Here is a 20,659-nt window from a genome sequence, read left to right on the forward strand (position 1 = left end):
CTGGGACTTGAGTCTAGTTATCGGTCTAGAAGCCCAGAGGGGCATTAGGGGTGGGTCCTGAGGAGAATCAGCATTGTCTTGCATAACAACAGCCTCAGAGGAAGCTATTACAGTTTCCTCAGTCAATGCAGGGTTAATTCCTTCACTGGGAATTGCTACTACTGAGGGTGGGAAGATTGCTTCCAAAGAGAATGGGGAGGTCTTACACTAACAAAAAGGACTCCTCAGAATTTAGGGCCTCAATGACCCCAGCTCCATCAGGGTCCTCCCAGACATCCCCACTCCAACTTACAAGATCCCATTCTTTTCCAATCAGTGCCCTCTCTTTAACAGTAGATACCCTGCAAGATGGGGAGTTCAATCTGTATTGTGTTTCAGTAATCACAGGATGAGATTCTGCATCTGATTTTCAGCAATCTCAGCCCTACAAGCTACAGAAGATGAAAGTTCTCACCAGGACACATAGGAGTTTTCAGGTCATTTAGGCAGTATTTGAGCTGAGAATTTAAATCCTGAACCCATCCTTTCCTTTTGCCACTTTATCCAGCAACATTAGTAGCAACCAGCCAACGTTATATTCATTCGTTTTCCAAAAATGTTTGAAAGTATCATATACACAGTCACCCAGCCAGCTCCTTGCTTCTTATAAGTAAGGAGATTGATTAGGAGTATCTAATGTCAGTTTGGCTCAAATAAACTCTTATAAAAATTCAAAACCAGGAGTATATAATGGAGATATTTTGCATATCTATATTGCCAAATCATGCCATGGACTATTAGTGCTCTCTTTACTGCAGGAAATCGAGTCATCAGCATCTTTAAATCTAATCAGATTAGAGAACCAATTCCAGAAACCCCAGAACCAATTCAGAAACTTCATTCTTAAAATTCTGTTCCTCTAGAACCACTCTCAATACTAAAATCAGTATTAGTCTGATTTAGGTAGGATATGTGTATATATACAGAGGGTGCCAAAAAAATGTATACACATTTTAAGAAAGGAAAACTGTATTAAAATTGTAATACTCAACATATACCAATAACAAAAGATGAATACAAGTCATGTTTGACTTCTGCAATTACAAGAGGTGCTCAAAGTGGTTACCATCAGCATCCAGACACTTTCAATTACAGCGAACTACTGCTTGAGCAACATTGACCAAAGTATCCATTTGAATACATTTTTTGGCACCCCCAGTATATTCTGTTTCTCTGGAGAAACAGAATAAACAGAAAGCAAGATTTATTATAAGGAATTGGCTCACGTGATTACAGAGACATTTCTGGAGTGGTTTTAGTCCCAAGACTTGCAGTTGGCAACCTGGAAACAGGAGAGTTAATGACATAGTTCCAGTCTGAGCCTAAAGGCCTGAGAATCAGAAGAGTTAATAGTGTAAATCTAGTCCAAGGCCAGTCTGAAGGCAGGAGAAGACTGATGTCCCAGCTCGAAGACAGTCTTGCGGAGAGAAAGAATTCTTTCTTACTCAGCCTTTTTATTCTATTCAGGTCTTCATGGAATTGGATGAGGTCCACTCATACCGGGGAGGGCAATCTGCTTTACTCATTCTACCAACTCAAATATTAAGCTCATTTAGAAACACCCTCTTAGGCACACCCAGAATAACGTTTATCCAAATATCTGGGCATTCATGGCCCAGTCAAGTAGACACACAAAGTTAACCATCACAAGCTGGAAAAATAAAATTTGTTGCCTACATGGGAGGTACAGTCTGAGAGTTTCAGCAGGAAAACTTACAGAGAACTCACAGGAGTGCGCATAGGAAAAAGGATCAGCTTTAAACCTCAGCCCATGCCAGGGGGCCTGAAACCAGCTTTCACCTGTTCCAATCAAGTAAGACCTTTCATGATGCCCTCCTTCCCTTTTCCTTTCTTACTCCAATCTCAGGTGTGTCTACAATGGCAGCAAGTGAAGAGGGAGGAGGTTAGAAAAAGAGAGAGAGAGAGAGTGGAAACTGACTGCACCCTTCCTTGAAGAAAGGAAGCCCACCTGCTAAAGAAAAAAAGCTTTTTCTCTTATAAGAGTTCAAAATTTTTATTACTATCTTGGAGTAGGCAATTTTAATTATGAATTGAAACCTTGAGTTAAAGTGACTATAGAACTTTCTACTACCCAGACATGGCAAAAGAAAAGTCATCCATTGGTAGAAATAAAAAAAAAAATTGCCCCTACTAGGTAAATTTTAAGGGAAGGTGAGAGACATTTTATCAGTCAGTAGATTTTCAAATTATCTATTATTTCCATCTCTTCTGTTATGAATTTTTCTGTTTGTTAAGTCTGTGAAATGGGCCTCCTGGTGAATTTTGTCATGTTGTTTGTCACTTTTGTTTTACAACTCATTATGCATGTGAGTGTTTTCCGTGAACAAGTCCTTCCACGGTAGGAACTTTTGCACCTGCCTTACCCTATTCTTCCTGTTTTGCACATCCTGGACCACGTCTTACATTATGGAGTTTGAAGTGTTTGCATTCAGACAACAAAACTCCTGACGCTGCACCCCCGCGTAGGACCAGCCTAGTTTCCATTTTTTATAAAGATGTCCCTTTTTCTTTGTGCACCATTGGCAAACAGCACATTTCTAGAGTGTTTTCAGCCCCATTCACAAGACAACCAGCCCCAACCGCAGCTTCATGTAGTGAGAATGAGTCCACTCTCATGCCAGGCATGGGGTATCTTCATTTCCATTCCCTGAGCTTTGAAGCCCAACCAGGGTATATGCAGCTCCTTTCATGCCTGGGTTACACTCCATCAGCTTACTCTGTAGGCTTATTCTTCATTATTGATCCACAAAAGATTGTGTGTGTGTGTGTGTTTCATCTATCATTCCTCTGCATTTGGAGGAGGTTACAAAGAGGGTTTCATGTGTGCTCATTCTACCATCCTGATCAGATGTCTTCTAGTCATTTCTCAGACACTATTGAGCTAGACAAGCAAGAAGCACACCCTAGCCCCAGGTCATTTTACTCAGCCTTCCAATAGAGCGGACAAGCTCATTGCCAAAGTGACAACATTTAGAGGTCTAAAATGGCTGCAGCATAGGATGCTGAACTAGCCCCCTCATGAACAAACTCAAATATACACATAGAGAGAGAGCAATTACTCCTGTGAGACAACTGAGGGCTAAATTAACAGCTTCTGAACAAATAAGAGAAAGAAACAGAAGAGAGAATGCTGGGAAGCCGCAGGAGCCCTCCAGAAGCTGTAGGAACTCTCCAGGCAGAGCTGTCAGGCACCATTGCTCCCGTCCCCCTCCACTTCTATAGGGCACGTGGGAGCTCCATTCAGGTGCCGACCTGCAAGTTCATCATAGCATGTTCGTAGCTACATTGCCTGAAGCCTTTTGCCTTCAACACGGAGCAAGCCAGCACTACAAGGCATCACCGCACCCACCTGGCCTCCCTGCTGGGAGCTGCTCTAGCCCAGCAAGCCAGTGCCACCGGCGCCAGAAAACTGTGCAGCTCCACCCAGCTTCCCAAAACTACCGGGCGCCTAAAGCCTACGCAGAGGTCATTTCTTCACAAGACCACTTTCTGAACAATAAACAAAAGAGACACTGTGGAGAGACTGCAGGGATTCTCCAGGGTCAGAGGTGGCAGTGAGCACCATTTACAACACCCTCTACCTCCACAGGTTGAGAAGGCGCTCTGATCCAGGTGCTATGACCTACCTGCAAAGTCACTGCAGCACGCATTCCCAGACACATGGCCCAAAACCGTTTCAGCACCGAACAAAGACTGCAAGCAGGATCAACAAGGCTTTGCTATATGCACCTGCCTCTCCACCTGAGGCTTCTCCAGCTTGATAGACCAGTGCCCCAGATGCCTTCGGCACCCACCCCATTCCTACCAGACTACCAAAACTACCAGCACTCACAGCCTGCTGTCAATATAAGAAATGTCCACACCTGCAGAGAATTTTTATAAGAGTGTATTTGAGCCAAAATTGATGGCATATGCCAGACAGCAAGATTTCAAATGCTCTAGGGCAGGGGTGTCCAAACTTTTTTCAACGTTTTTCAGCAAGGGCCATATGCGGTAAAATACACAAACAGCCGGGCCACTCACTCGAGGTGAAGTACGTATTGCCTCCATCTGGTTTATTTAAGTAAACTAAATATATTTTTGGACTTTGCTGCGGGCAAATTAACAATGGATTGCGGGCCGCAGTTAGCCCACGCGCTGCCGTTTGGACACCTTTGGTCTAGAAAATAACAATTTGCAGTTTCTTTTATGCATTTGAGATTACGGAGGAAATGTAGGAAAGATTACATGAAGGTGAGAGAAAGAAAGTGAGATATGGGATTACAGCGTAGTTAAAACTATGTGTTCTCTTGAGGGTGATTACCCTTTAGAAGGAGGGATATGAAGAGTGGTCATATATAGGAAGGAGGAGTCTTAAATAAGGCATTTCAAAATTGTATTAACCTACATGCACACGTACCATGACAGAGCTCGCTTAAGGCAAAGGTAAGCCTTTTAGTAAAGAAGTTATATGCCTGGGGTGTGACTACCCATCATGACCTGCCCAGTTAGGAATTTATGATCAGATCACCCTGTGAGGTTACTTTCCATAGAACCCCTTTTTTCATCCACACTACGTAGAGGCCACTTCAATATAAGGCTACTTTTCTAAGACTGGGAGAGATAACTATTTTGCCCAATTCATACAAACAAGCTGTCGTGTGGGAGACCCTGCTCGCTGTGCCATGTGTCGTGCGGGGTCTCTGTTCCCGCTCCCCACATAAGAAAGCAGGACATGGTGAGGCCAAAAAGGAACACCCATGGAGCCATAAGTAGGGGAGTCATATCACTATATTCTCACCGGCGGCATCCACCTCTCTGCAATCCGCTCTTGCTAGCCCCCATTTCTTCTGCTAGCGTAGCCACAGCAGTTATATTAGTGGCCAATGGCTTACAGGTTACAGCTGACGGCCAACTAGCCACAGCTGCTGGCCATCTGATCACAGTTGATGGCCATTTACTACCCGAGCCAGCACCTTTCTATGTGAGGCCGAGAGCCTGGAAACTGCTTTTTGGGGCTTTGTCCCCACGCAAGCATAGAAAGTCAAACAAAATGAAAAGACAGAAGAATATGTCTCAAATGAATGAACAAGAAAAATCTCCACAAAAAAAAAAAAAAACCCAGAACCCTAAGGAAATGGAGATAAGTGATTTGCCTGATAAAGACTTCAAAGGAATGGCCATAGAATGCTCACCAACCTTGGGAGTGCAATAGAGGAACATGGGAGAACTTTAATGAAGAGTTATAAATTATAATAAAGGAAAGGAGGGAGGGAGAAAAAGAGAAGAAAAAGAGAGAGAAGGAGGAGGAGGAGAGGGAGGAAGGGAAGGAAGGAAGGGAGGAGACAAATCCTTTTATCTGACAAAGCAAGCATCTCATAAATTAAAACTGAGTTGCTTACAGTTGCACATATTTAAATTCCAGCATCTATTTGCTACCATCTGCTAAATTAAAAGTCTTTATTTAAAATACAGCACTTCTTCCACCCCACTGGCCCTCCATAATCTTGGCTTAATCTGAGAAGAGGGGCTATTCCATTTTTAACTATTTTCAATTGCGAGACTCAAAAGGAGAGATGTGGTGAGTTAATTTCAATGAAAAGGCCTCACCTGTGAAAGCCCTTCAATGTGGTTAAGACAGGTGGGATGACGTCAGAGGACCCTAATTCTGGGGTATGATCTCTTAAGGCTAGAAACCTAAGTTGATATTTGTAGGCTTCATCTTATACTGCAGCAGTTTGGTGGAAGACTTACTGGCACCTCCAGAAAATTTGGAGGTGTGTGGCCACATTGTAGATAGTGGTTTTAAGTAGGGGGGGGGGGAATGTAGAAGTTACTGTGGTTTGTAGAGGCACTCATTTTTCCAACAACCAGGTTTTTTTAAAGTAGTTTCTGCTTAAAGAAGACCCCTTCACACTTTTTATAAAGCTGGTTTAAGGTGATGAGAGACCAATGACATGTACCTCCGCCACAGTAAGAAGGTTTGTGCTTTTGCTCTTGGGCCATTTTGCAGGTACCTGAGCAGACTCCTGCTCAGTCTTTCCTCCAAGGTCCTTAATGGGGTTTTACAGTCTCTGCTGGGCTTTCAGCCTCTCACTGAGGGAGGAAGGAATGCCTGTCTTTTTGCGAGCCTCCTGCTCCCACTTGTAGGTTTTTTTGTTAGGTGGTTGAGGACCTGAGGGTCCCAGAAGCCAGCAAGAGAAAACTGTAATGTGGGATCACTCTTGTATTCCAGTTCCAAATTTCACAGACTGGGCACCACAGTGTTTTCACATGAATCCCCATCTTGATCCGTATCCTGAGGAACACACCCAGAAAGTCAGTCTAGCCCAGGGATAGGCTATACATAGGACACATGGAGGGGGGAGGGAAAGGTGGGGAGGGGAACAGACAGGAGACTGAGGCAGAGGCCAAGGGCCCAACAGGGAGGAAGAGCCATGTGCGCAGAGTGAGCCCCCGACTATGTGCTGGGGACCTATAGAGCACGAGTGAGGAGATGGTGGTTACTAAACTCTAAATCCACTAATGACAGTGAAGGTTTGTGAGGGGCCAAGCCCATGGAAATTTTTAATGGAGTTCTTATTCTAGGAAACTTGTCTGAGCTGTCCTATCTTTATCCAGGAACCCCCAGGGGGTTCTCTGAGAGTGGAAACAGAAGAAGGAATTTTCCAGTACTCAACACAAGGTGGCGCCAGACACCCATGGACGTAATGAGATCCTCCCCTCCAGGTGGCTCCAGAGCTGGCGAAAGTTTCCTGAAAGGAGTGAGTCAGGCCAGATTCAAAGGAAACTGAGAGATCTGCACCCACAGAAAGTTAGCCTAAGGGAAAATAGGGCACACAGAAAATGAGAGGGGGGAAAATGTAAGAAATGGGAGGAGAAGCACAGAGACTAGACAGAGTCTGCAATCTCTTTGTAGAAGGATCTTGAAAGAACTTTGCTGCCAAATCCTTGGCAGGACAGAAGATAGGCAAGTGCGGAAAGATTGCAAGTGGAGAAGCCCATGAGTAGGCTCTGCAGGCCTTCAGAGGGAACGGGGTCGTGGCTTAGGCCAAGGAATGGTGTTGGTAGAGAAAAAGGATTTTTGACTGGTGTATTTACAGTAAATAACTTACACTTACTAGTATTCTTCATTGATATAGGGAGTCAATAAGCCCAACACTATCACATAACAAGACTCAATAGAAATGAATTCTACTTACCTTCTTTGAGAACTTGTTGTACTAGCATTTGCTCTTTTTATGTATTGTAATGGGCTCATGACTTCAAATTTATTGTGTCAATTGATGTCAGCCAAGATTCTCCCTTTGGATGCTCACGTTGTCCCAATTTTGGCCAGTGGGAGCCCTTTTAGATTGATCATTGTGTAATTTTGACCAATTATTTAAAGCTTTGCTTCTGGCCCAACAGGTGTGTATGTTCGGAGATTGCCTTGTACTCTTTAGCCCCAGAGCAGACATGGAATCAGGTATCGCTCCAAGAAACCTTAACTCCTTTTGGAAGAAAAATAGCATTAGAAACCAAAATCTGGGCATTAGAGTACATTATGAGGTAACATTGCTACTGGGCCATTTTGGGGGGGGGGCAAAAATAAACCTTTTAATTTAACATTTTATAAAGGCACAACTTCATATTGATATGTTCAAGTCCGTTCTAACAGTACTCTGCTCCTACCCAAATTTTTCACTATTTTGGCATTCCCTTTCATTAATCTTGAAATTTAGGCTCCTATCAAAATAAACATAATTATTTAGTTGTTCTGACAGCTTAAGAGAATAGCTCCAAAAATATACACACCATCAATTCAAACAGTATTAATACTGAATAAGTTTTTCTTTTAAACTTTCTATTCCTAAGGACTTGTTGTGAAATTACTTTGTTCTAGAGTCACTCAAAATCACCTAAACTGTGTAGATACGCGTATGTAAGGACATGTCTGACAGACAGTTGTGCTTTACTTGTTCCCATTCACTTTCATTTTGAGAAGGCTGCAACCTGCCCCCACCTCCACCCCCATTTTCCGCTCTTCCTTTTCATTTTTTATTAAGACTTACAAATTACCAATATACTAGATAATTTACTTAATAATAACAACTACTTTTATTATTTTAGTTTGTATTTTTTAATTAGTTTCAGGAGTACAAAGCAACATAATAGACATTTAAATCCCTCATAAAGTGATGACCCACCCCCCAAGCCACCACCCCTCTGACATCTTATATAGCTGTTACAATACCATCGACTGTCTTCCCTATGATGTACTCCACATCCCGTGACTATATATACCTATATGTTTAGTTATAGTTGACATTCAGTGTTATTCTACTTCAGCTTCGGGTGTATAGCACAGTGGTCAGGCATCTACACAGTCTATGATGTGATCACCTTGGTAAGTCCAGTGCCCATCTGGCACCTTACATGATCTTTACGACATTGTTGGTTATATTCCCCATGCTGTATTAACTATCAATTTGTGTTTCTTAATGCCTTCACCTGTTTCACCCTGTCCCCATATTTTGTAGTTTTATTATTTCCTCTTTTCCCTGATTGGAATGCAAGCCTCCTGGAGCAGCAGTTTCTGTTCATTGGACCCTGGCAGTTGTTCCCTGAACGCTGGACTAAGAAAGCTGGCCTTCATTATGGAGTCAGGGGCACTCTATTGGGTTGAGCAATAGCAAGAACTGCAAGACATGGTCAGTTTTCATTGTTGCCCTGTTGCAGTTATTAACCACACCTCTTTGTACTGTGAAAGTATCCCAGAGGAGAGGAGAGGAGGCCTGGGGAGTCAGGACATAAGTGCTCCAGGAGAGAGGAGGCCATAACCAGCTACGGAGGTGGCAGCCCCTCTCCTACTGGGGACTGGCTTCATGTCTGGTAGGTGATTGGGCCTCAGTGAATGCATGAGGACATGAGAAGATAATGGAATAATCAAGAGAACTTTCTCTATACCAGCAAGAATGGATGGACACTGGGACTAACTGTGCGAGACTCGGGCAGAGTGAAGTCATTGGTCATTTCTGGGTGCTGGACTTGGACAGGTGACAGAGGGACAGTGCCCCCAGGTGGACAGGCCAGGAAGACAGAAGAGGGAGAGGGATGATCAGTGTAGTAGTACAGGCTTTCGTTTTTTAAAAACTGAAAATATGTTTCCAGTTTAGGTCAACTATAAAATTAATAAATACTCTTCGTGAGGCTTTGGCCTGCTGCTTCAGTTGGGGTTCTCATGTGGCCAGAGCCTGTCCCCCACTCTTCCCCTGCCCCTTCCCACATCTCCTGACCAAAGGTTGTCTTCAGGGGCCCCTTGGACTCATAGTTTTTGATATAACGAGAACCCCAAAGACCATTTTCTTGGAAGAAACCAAAAAGATTACCCAAGATTACCCCTTTTATTATTAATTCTATACTTTAACAACTCTACATGAAAAAGGAATACAGCAAACATCACACTTATTATTGACATCTTTCAGCATTGTCATCTCATCATACACATACATTTCAGCTGCTGTCCTCAGTATGCACACACTATTTACCCTTTATAATAGTTCATGTATCCACAGTGTTCATGCACGTCCCATTTTCAGTGGGGCTGTGGCCTCCATCCAGGTCATTGGAGAGCAGGCTAAGCCATCCACCCCTGTGCAGGCATTTGGCTTGAAATGAAATCAACGCCAATGTACCCATCCTTTCTTTCCTCTTCAAATTTTCTTCTGGGAAAATGGAATCTCCCAGCCAGCTGGTATATAGAGTCTCTGATCATTCCTGTTATATATTTATATACTGCTCTTCAGAAAAGCTGAACCAATCGCAGTGTACAGTGTCACCAATTTCTCTATAGCTCTGCCAGCACTGGAGATAGGAGATAGATAGATAGATAGATAGATAGATAGATAGATAGATAGATAGATGTATCGAGTTAGAAATAGAGAGATATATGTGATGTTGTATTGTTAATCCCATTTTATAGATGAGAATACTGAGGGCCAAAGAGACAGAATCATTTTCCCTGGCATCATTCAGCTAGTGGATAGCAGATAGACCCAGTTCTAGAGGCACATCTCTTGACGCCACTCAGTGCTTTGCCTGCCAAACCACTCTGCCTCTGACAGTTACTTCTACACATGGGCACAGCAGGCTCTTCTGACTTCTCTTGTCCTTTGTCCATGGAGGAGAGCAGAACACAGCCTTTCGCCTCGTGGCTCCTGTGTCATGCAGACCAGGTTTCTCAGCTTCAGCTGGGCTCTTCCTTACTCCTGCTAGATCCAGGCCTGAAGAGTTACTCAGAAGACAGCATGCTCATGGTACAGACTTCCATTTCTTCCTTTCTGCAGCTGGTTAACTTCTGGGGTGAATTGGTGATTTTCTGAAAAATAAGTTTCATTAATATTCATTAGATGAATAGTAGTAGTAAAGTAGTAGTAGTTGTAGAGATTATCACAAAAGTCCCAATTACTTGATTAATTAATTTTCAAGCAGCAAAAAAAGCCCAAAGCAATTGTAACTCCTAGATCAGAGGCTTCCAATACTTACTGAGGTCAACTCCCAGTTCACTGAGCAGATGATCTGTTGGGACTCTGCTTTGTCAATGCTCCTCTCTGTGGGACTCTGCCCCACAAAAGCCCAGAATGTAATTTTGGTCACAAAATGTAACATTCTTCCAGCGGAGAGCTCTGAGAATAATGACCTGGTCTTAGATGCTCTACGTACAGCACCTAGCAGGGTGCCCAGTCCAGAGATGGCGCTTCAGAAACACAAGTCCCTTCGCTACTCATATTTTATGTTCTTGACATCTTCTCCCAGTGACACCAATACCTAATCATAACTGGTTGTAAAAATGCTGGTACCGACTTTTTAGAGGGATACCCCCCTCCAACCATTGTTAGCCTGCTCACCTCCACCAATAGGCTCTTCTTCAGTTATCTCCCATGACCCTTCCCATCATCACTCTGAAGAGTGACACATAATATGCACAGATTAATAGATATAATGGTTTCCTCCACCTCAGTCCCCAGGAGACATCAGCTTCATTGAATCAGTTGCCCTTAATCCTTGTTTGTAAAGAGGGAGCTTCGGGGTCTCACCCTTAGTGTTCTCAGGCAAATAATGGGAAAGGACACTGTACAAGTGGGGCTCACTGAGTGGGGGTGTCTGTGGAACCCACCACCAATTCACTGTTACTGGTCCAGTCAGATTCCCAGGACACTGGCTACCTAAATCTGCAATGGTGATGCTTGATTATTGTTTTTAATTCTGTAGCAGTGCTGTCCAATAGAAATATAATATGAGCTACATATACGATTTAAAATTCTCTAGTAGCACATTCTAAAAAGTAAAAAGAAACAGGTAAAATTAATTTTAATAATATATTTTATTAAAAAATAAATATTTCAAGCTGTAATCAATATAAAATATTAATAAAATATTTTACTTTCTTTTTTGGTACTGAGTCTTCCAAATCCATTGTGTATTTTATATTTACAGCACATCTGAATTGGCACTAGCCACATTTCAAGTTCCCAACAGTCACCAATGGTTAATGCCTACTGCATTGGACAATACAGTCCTAGAAGATTAATGTAAAACAGCATAATTTCAGAAGTTCAGAAGGTGCAAAACTGTTGTCCCCTAGTTTAGAACAAGCTTTCCAGCAAGGTTCAGCTGATATATATATTTTAGTCTGAATTTGTTTTCAACATTTAAAAATCAGGAGATTTCCCATGGAAGTCTGGATTTTTTGGTTTCTCATTTAAAAGTTGAAGGTCTGGTAGCACAGGCTCACATGCATTCCCTCTTGGCAGCAACCTCCTGGAACTGACAGGCAGATGCCTTCTTTAACTAGAATATGTTCGCCCTGGTCCCCACCATCTATTCCCACTGAATTACATTCGTGGCACTGCACACTTTTTTGTTGTTGTTGTTCCATTCTGGACCCCAGAGGCATCTGAGCTCACAAATTCTACTTTCTATGAAGCACACAAAATCATACTTGAGATGGTCCATTGACGAATGCCTGACTTGGGGCCATCTTTATGCTGGCTACCCACATTACAGTGGAATGTGACAGCGAGAAAGAATAAAGTGAGTCATGGAAAGGAAAGGAAGACTCTTTAGCACCAAAGTCTCCATCTCCATGAAGCAATTATGGATGAAAGACAAGAAAAAGAAATTGTATTTTAAAAATAGAGAATGTACACTGAGCAGTCTTAATATAATTTTTGTTGCATATATATTTCTGCTTTAGACTATATTTAGACTTGGTGATATTGACTTGAATGGAAAGACATTCTCCAAAGTCCAGGTCTAGTTGCTTCTGAGAAGCTGACTGCTAACTCCCTCCTCCCAGGAGAGAACTGTGAGAAATCCCTACGGGAACAAGGATGGCTTTGTTTTCATTGTTGTTATTTTGTTTTGTTTTTGTGCTGCTTTGTGCGTTGGGGGGGTGGCTTACAGTACTGGAGGCAGCCAGATGGAACATGGGGAAAACTGCTGGAGGCCTGCTTTTCCTTCTCCCCCACCCTGGCATGAATACATAGGACCTATCCCCACAGGAAAGCTTCAGACCTGTGGTCCAGTGTCCTCAGAAATAAGATGTGAGCCCTAGGCTTGCAGGGAGCTGAGAAAACAGGGGGTAACCTAACCGTGGGTAGTCCGTGGACAGGTTCCGATTGTCCCCTGCCCACATTCACACACATGCACTTCTCCCTGAGAACCAGTGAGGCTCCTGGGCATGTGAATTGAATAGTTGTGTCAGAGCAAGTTACTGGACGTAGCTGCTGTTATAATCATGGGAAGGGGCCACGAATGCTTGGCAGGCCAGTCCAGGAGAGTAAGACTCTGCATGACTCCTAAAATGTCGAGCACCCTGGTCTGTGCAACACAACTGCTCTCTTGGCCTGCCAGGTCCTGGGGGCAGGCAACAGTGGCCTTATAGGACTAAGGAAGGTCCCCACTCCTTGGAAAAGGGAGGTCTCTCAGCCCCTCTCATTAGAAGAGAAATCCTGTTGTGCTCTTCTCCGCTCTTTCCCTCTTTGCGTAAATGCTTGTCAACCCAGGAAATGTGTGCCCATGTCCAACTAAAGCCCAGACTACATCTGGTCAGTGTCATGCTGAAAGGAAAGAAGTCTTACCAAAGTGTTGGGGAGTACCACCCCAGGGCAGCAGGAGTAGCGGAGCAGCTGGCCCATCTTCCAGATGGAGAGCGGCACAACCACAAGTATCAGCATGAAGCCAACAAATGCAAACAGGGCCAGCGCCAGAGGGAGGGTCTCTCCTGGGAATGGAAAGACAGGAACAGGCTTAGGAGATGCAGTGAAGAAGAAATCTCCAAGCCTGGGCCTCCCTCACTCTCCTGGAGTTGGCTCAGCACATTAGCCAACACGGCAGATGCCAACATCCTGAGATTTGATGTATGCCCTAGTGACTAAAATCACCACCAGTACAACCATTTTTTCTACAATCCAGATTAAGTCTTGGTTTCCAGAAAGCTCCAGGGAAGATTCAAATCTTTTTCTTGGGAAGGGAAAGGGAGGAGCATCAATGGTTACACCACTAACTGTGGCTGTGTTAGCACGTACCTTGGCGCCACTGCCAGGAGGAAGGCAGAGTGCCAGGCCCCGGGCAGGATAAGGGGAAAGTGCCAAAAGAGAACAGCACAGAAGGGAGCTGGGCGGTAACTGAAAACAAAGTGTGTTTCACAATTTGCTTTTGGCACAGATTCACATTATGGAGAAAAATACTGCGTTGAGAAAACAGCCACATAATAACTATGATATATCAAGCCCCTGCGATGGTGAAGTGACTTGGCCCAGGTCACACCGGTTGGGCTGGCTCCAAAGCCTATGGTCATTCTACTAAGTAAATGGATGAGGAAGTACCAGCTAGGAGCATCTGAAGGTGCAGAGAGAGGATGGGTTATTTTTCTCATCACTCTGTTCGATGTAACCTTTCAGCAACTCAGTTAGCCCCTCTGGGCTTACCCGAGACGTGAAGGGTGGCACAGCCAGTGAGGCGGCAGAGAAGCAGGTGGTCTCACATATGTGTCTGGGGACACCACACTTTGTTTCCATGCTTTTGGAAGATATTTTGGCAGTACATATCAGGAGATATACAAGTGTTCATACCCTTTCATCTCCTCCTGTGAGTGGATTCCAAAAAAAAAAAAAAAAAAAAATAGCTCCAAGAAAGGAAACAATTATATGCCAAAAGCAGTTTATAGCAACATCTGGACTTAGAGGAACAGCCTCACAATCAGTGATCCTCTCTGCCCAAAGTGGCATACCTACACCTCCCACCATCTCCGGGCATGCTCTTTGCCTTGTCTTTACAGCACATACCATCAAGGGAAACTGTCTCCTTCATTTATTTGTCTGGAGCCTGTCTCTCCAACTAGAAGGTAAGCTCCATGAGAGCAGGGAACCAGAACTCAGCACATAGCCAATGCTCAATAAATACTCATTGAATGAATGAATCCATCAGAGAACATCATCTTCAAAAGCAAATGGAAATGACCTAAATACCCCCAATAGGGGATGATTTAATTTATTTTGGGACATCAGCCTGGTAGGTTAGGAATTTAGCTATTAAAATGACAATTAGGATATATGCAAGCTTGTTCACTGCAGTATGGTTTGTAGAGGCAAAACACTGGAAAGCACAGAATATACCTATTAATAGGGTATAATTACATATATTTTGGCACATCTATATATTGGCTTATTATGCGTCTTCTTTAAAAATGAGGTAGATCCACAGTTTTTTAATCCAGTCATCTACCGATGGGCATTTCGGTTGTTTCCGTGTCTTCGCTATTGTGAATAGCATTGCAATAAACACAGGGGTGCATATATTTTTTCTAATGAGTGTCTGTACACCTGAAGCTGAAGCTGAATAATATTGAGTGCCAACTATAATTAAATATACATATACCGTAGTCACGGGATGTGGAGCACAGCACAGGGAATAGAGTCAGTGGAACTGTAACAGCTGTATACGATGTCAGAGGGGCAGCAGACTGGGAGAGGGGGTTATCACTTTGTGAGCGGTATAAATGTCTAACTATCACACTATTTTGTATACCTGAAACTAACCAAAAAAAAAATGAGGTAGATCCATGTGCACTGACAGGAAAAACGGTGCCAGTGTACTAGTAAGTGAAGACAAGCAAGTTACAGAACTTTGGGCCAGGGAGTACTGGCTGGTATTACACAACGCCTGGAAGAGTAAATGCCAAGCTCACCAAAACAAACCTCCTGAGGGCACAACATGTACATTTTACTATACTTCTCTGTTTGAATTTTTTAACAAGCTTGACTTCTATGGTTTTAACAAGTAGTATAAAATGGTAATCAGAAAATCTACATGGGAAATGTTTATGGACACTTGTGAAAAAGCAGGTGCAAAGCATATGTTCAATATGACTACAACATGTGTCTACACATGGGCAATGACAGGAGGATAATACCCCTTTGGAGGGCAATCTGGGATCAGTAGTCAAAATTCAAATGTGTGCACCTCTGACCAAGCAACTCTACTTCCAGCAATGTAACCTTCAACTATACTAGCAAAATGATCTATGTATAAAGAAACTAATTAAAGTATTGTCTGTAATAGCAAAATACTGGGGGGAAAACTAAATGCCCATAAATAGGGGCTAAAGTAGTTATATACGCAAACAATGGAATACTATGTAACTGTAAAAAGAATGAGGAAGTCCTTTATAGATATGGAAAAATCTACAAGACATGTAAAGGAAAAAAGACAAGATTCAGAACAGTGCATAGAGTATGCTATTATTTGTGCGAAAAAGAAGGGAAATATATATATATAAATATATTCTCATTTACTTTATATGCTTTTAAACGTCTTTAGGATATATTACCTATGGGGGCATAGGAATTATAAGGATGGAAAAGATGAGTAGAAAGGAGAGTTTCTACATGTATCTTATCATTTTTTGAACCTTACGAATATACTAAATATTCAAAATTGTAATTACTTTTTTAGAAGGCTAAAAAGTTATACACAAAAATGTCACTAGTAATATTTGAGTGACAGAATTATGGGATGTGTGTTTTCTTTTGTTTCTCTTTAAAGGTTTTTTAAACATTGTGGAGTTTTAGACCATAAAAAATTCAAGGGAAAAATATTAAGTCAAACAAGAGGAGTCTATAGGCTTCCCATAAAGTCCCTTCTAGCTGAAAGCAGCTGTGATATACAACGGGCTGCCTCCTCATAAAGTCTGAATCTCAAGCCCCCAGCTGCTTCCCCCGCAACCCAACTGATTCACAGGCAGATCCACCTGGTAAACCAGCCTTGTGACATCTGACCTCAGGCCTAGGGAGCTTTCAGGGGGAAAGTGTCCCAGTAACTGCTCAAGTGACCCCCACCCAGCCCCCAGGTGGACTCTCTCACCTCTAGGGGAATTAGAGTAAAGCACACTTTTCACTACAGGAACTCATCAAGCCTGGGGATTTGGGGGCGGGGGGGGGGGGGGGGGCGGGGGCGGCAGGTCAGTGAAACCAAGGGGAGACTCAGAACTGAAGGACCCAACAGGCGGCCGAGTGTCCACCAGGAGCGGCTGTCACCTGTGCAGGACTCCAGGGAACAGACAGGCCGTCCTTACCTTGCACCTTGACACATTCTGCCTGGCTGAAGGCACTCTGCCTCCCAATGACCTTCACGAACGTCTGGGCTTTCACACAGTACACAGCGCCTGACTCCATGGTTTCCAGGTGCACTGGAATGCCCCCGCTCCTTACAGTTTTGACGTGCTCCTTTAGGAGACCAGAAAACAGTTAACACGTTGAAGGAAACAAGACAGGAAAGGAAGAGAAGAGCCAGGGAAGGAAAGCTACAGATACTTCCTTTCCAGGATGCATACAGAATGTTCCTTCTCATTCATTCATTTATATTTGTTTATTTAGTAAGCACCTATTATGTGCCGAGCAGTGTTGTAAGCCCTGGAACATAGCATTGAACAAAACAAAGTCCCTGCTCTCATGGAACTTACATGGGGGAAGAGAGACAATATATAACATTTGTCAGGGGGAAATAAGAAAAATGAAGCAGGGCAAAAGGGTAGAGCAATAAGGAGGTACTAAACAGAATGGCTTAGGAAGACTTCTCTTATAGGATAACATGTGGGCAAAAACCTGAAGGTCGGAAATATGACTGAGCCAGGGGTCTGGCATGGCCACTGCTGCTAGCGGGAGCAGGAGGCAGTACCCAGGAACAATGGAACTAGTGGGAGTGCCTCTTCAAACAGCCATCCATCCACCCATCTGTTTATCCATTTATGCATTCCTCCCCAAAAGTAAGACCTAGCCAGACAATCGGCTCTAATGCATCTTTTGGAGCAAAAATTAATATAAGACCAGATATTATATTATATTATATTATATTATATTATATTATATTATATTATATTATATTATATTATATTACATTACATTACATTACATTATATTATATTATAGTAAGACCCGGTCTTATATCATAGTAAAATAAGACCAGGTCTTATATTAATTTTTGCTCCAAAAGATGCATTAGAGTTGATGGTCCAGCTAGGTCTTATTTTCGGGGAAACACAGTATACCCACCCGCTGAAGCCAGTGCTCCACATCTGAACCTGTGGAGGCTTGTCTGGGCCAAGCTCAGATGACTCGGTATATCCTCCTCTAGCAGCACTGGCCCTCCCAGTTTCCAACGGTAGGGAGTGGGCTCCATCCCAAAGAATCTAAGGGAGTTGCATGCTCCCTCCTGCCCAGGCCCTGACCTGTTCCCCATACCACTCCATCTGCCTGGCTGGCAATGCCATGTCCTACCACTGAGCCCTGACCCAGCAGGAATAAATACTGGAAACTATCGTTAATGTCCGTTCCACCTACCCATATCGCCTTTCAGGGGAAGCTACCCAACCTACAGCCACTGTTGCATGGGTACTGGGGCATGTGCCCTGCCCCCCAGACATCACTGTGAGGTCAGGGGTGCCCCTAACCTGCAAAGGGTCCATCAGAGGCTAGCTAGCAACATGTGACCCCTAAACTTGGCCTGATAAAATAAGCAGGACCAATCAGATTTCCTCTCCTGGGAATTGGTCTTGGCTACCTGAATACCTGGAGCTAGAAGTAGGGACAAAGGGAAGAGGACACAGTGAGGGGAGCTTGAGGAGTTGGTGACGCACAGCCACAGGAATGTGTAGCAAGAAGCGATGAGGAATCAGAGCCGCTTCAGAGTAAGCTGGGGAGACGGTCACAGAAAGAGTGCAATAGAGAGCACCCACCAGAGGGAAGCAAGGATTCCACACGCGAGGGTCCCTGGGTAAGGGAAGCTGTGCTACAGCCTGGCTCTGGGTCAGCTCTGGTCATAGTTCTGTGAGACCCCCTTATCGTACCATATAAATCCTCGTGATAAAGTCTATGTTTTTGTGTGCTGACTGCAGTGGGCATTGTCACCATAGCAGCTTGCATAGGGCTTGCACAGTCTGACTATCCCCTAGCTCCTGCTCAAGCTCCACTCCTTGTTCTGCTATGACTGCTGCTGTTTGACCATTCTTTCTGGGAGGCCTGACCTCCCACGCCCCCAGCCTACAGCAACCATCCCACAGGGAGGGGCAGTGCTCCATCTAGGCATTCTGGGTGACCCACCGGCTTATAATTAAACAGGTTTATCCATAAGCCAGCTGCTGGCTCTCTGCCCTGACTTCTGCACCCTGCCCAGATACACACCCTCAAGAGGCCTGTGCCAGCCTCTTTTAAAATCATCCAGTTGATCTGGAACACCCTGGTCTGCTGTCCCTCAACATACCAGAGAGAATGGCTGAGAAGACAAGCTGATGAAGAAGAAGAAATGCATTGAAAAAGTATTGTGAATCCAACTATGTTAGAGTTTAGAGCAAGGAGTCAGCCCCCATGCTTCAGCAAATCTGGCCTGAGAAGGTTCCCAGCCAAGGCCTGGTTTGGACCTAGGTAGTTCTTTGAAGAGGAGCCTACTGGGATTGTCAGCCTTTCCCACACTTCACTAAGGCCTGCTCATCCTCAGGCCACCCCAGTCAGTGAGCACTGCAGGGGCTAGCTTTTCACACCCACTTCTCAGGGGTCTGTGACACCTTCCCCAAAGCCTGACTCAAACACCACATTCAGAAATCTCACCTTGGCACCAGGCTCCCTCCTCCAGTAAACCACAAGGAACTCAAACTGGGGCCCCAGGTCTTCCAGGTTAATAACCAGGTGGAATCCATCTTTGATGACCTCCATTCCAGGTGGGGTTAGGATGGCTGTTGGCAAGACAAGAGGAAAATCAAAGCCAGCCCCAGAAAGGACTGATTTCTGTCCTAGGAGACCATGAACAAATCATCAGTGGAAACATGCCAGGCTTGTAGGAAGGGAAGGGGTGGATGTAGCTTCACAGCAAAAGCATGGATACTAATACTGTCCTGTACTCAGCAGGAGCTCAGTAAATGCTTTTTGAATGGTGAGCAAATAAAATTTAAAAAAAACTACAAAGACTTAAATACAATTCATATGGATTAGTGATATGTACTAGCTGCTGCTAATTTTCAAAACATTAGCAAATCAACAGCCTGTGGATGGTTTAGCCATTCTATTCTCGGCCGGATTCTTCATCTCATATCCTTAATGGGGGATGTTGGAAAATCAGGGTTTTACAAATTCCAATAATCAACTCTGGAAATTACAGCATAAGCATAAACACTGTCTTTCACATTGCTGGATCCCAAATAGGTTGGCCAGCAGCCTCATGGATACTTTCCCATCAGCAGACCAAGAGCAGAAGGGCCCACACAGGCAGTCTCTAGTCCCTGGCTAGTGGTGATAGATTCATGCTTGCCTCTCAGATCCAGACACTGCAGGACCAGAAGGGCCACCCTGATTGTTGGCCTTGGCTTGGGAAGTAGAATGGAGTGTGTTCTGGGCTAAATCCCTCCCCCACCTGCATTAGGGTCAGTGGACACTCAAAGAAAGTCGGTTCCTGTAGGGAGTTTGCTGACAGCAAAGCATTTCCTGGCATTTGAGGAGCTGCCTGGAGAGGACAGAAGGACTTAGAAAGTCAGGGACCAACTGTGCAAAACATACCCACTTCAGAGTCTTCATGTAAGCACAGAACACCACTAGAACTACCTCTGAAACATCTCCAGAAGGAAGGGAGATGTTTGACTCTTCCAGTTTTAGGTCAAACATTATTAGAATTGGATCCTCTGATCTCCATCTTTATTGAGAATAGAATTAGAAAAAATGGCCTAAAGTCATTTCAATTCAGAGAATATTTTGACAGTGTTGGGGCAGGAACCTTTGTGCTATGCACTCTGCGTACTCATTTAATCCAGCGGACAAGCTTAAGAAATTAAATACTATTCCTGTTGTGTAGATGATGGAGCCTCAGAGAGGTTAAGTGACTTGCCCAAAGTTACACAGTTAATGGCCAGAATTTGAGCCCATGTCTTTTCCAATCTTCTAGACTGCTGTGTGGGGTGTTTAGCCTCTGTACTAGTGGGTTTCAATTCTGGCTCTGCATGAGAATAACCTGGAGAGAATTTTAAACTCCCCATGAACAGAATGCTCATTTAAATCATTTAAATGCTCATTTAAATCATAATGCTCATTTAGAT

At 43.8% G+C, this 20,659-nt stretch overlaps 1 protein-coding gene across 1 annotated transcript in view; it reads right to left on the reverse strand.

Annotated features, from left to right (window-relative positions):
* Positions 1-8,163: 8,163 nt before the first annotated feature.
* Positions 8,164-20,659, reverse strand: part of IL20RB (interleukin 20 receptor subunit beta) — a 36,174-nt gene continuing 23,678 nt past the window's right edge. The window contains exons 4-7 of the mRNA XM_081071822.1: positions 19,185-19,309; positions 16,658-16,808; positions 13,164-13,306; positions 8,164-10,399 (exon numbers count right to left, since the gene is read on the reverse strand). Of these exons, the coding sequence (XP_080927948.1) occupies positions 10,313-10,399; positions 13,164-13,306; positions 16,658-16,808; positions 19,185-19,309 (506 nt within the window). The 3' untranslated portion in view covers positions 8,164-10,312. The remainder of the gene's footprint in view (positions 10,400-13,163; positions 13,307-16,657; positions 16,809-19,184; positions 19,310-20,659) is intronic.

Source organism: Rhinolophus hipposideros (assembly GCF_964194185.1).
Source record: "Rhinolophus hipposideros genome assembly, chromosome: 14".
NCBI classification, from domain to species: domain Eukaryota; kingdom Metazoa; phylum Chordata; class Mammalia; order Chiroptera; family Rhinolophidae; genus Rhinolophus; species Rhinolophus hipposideros.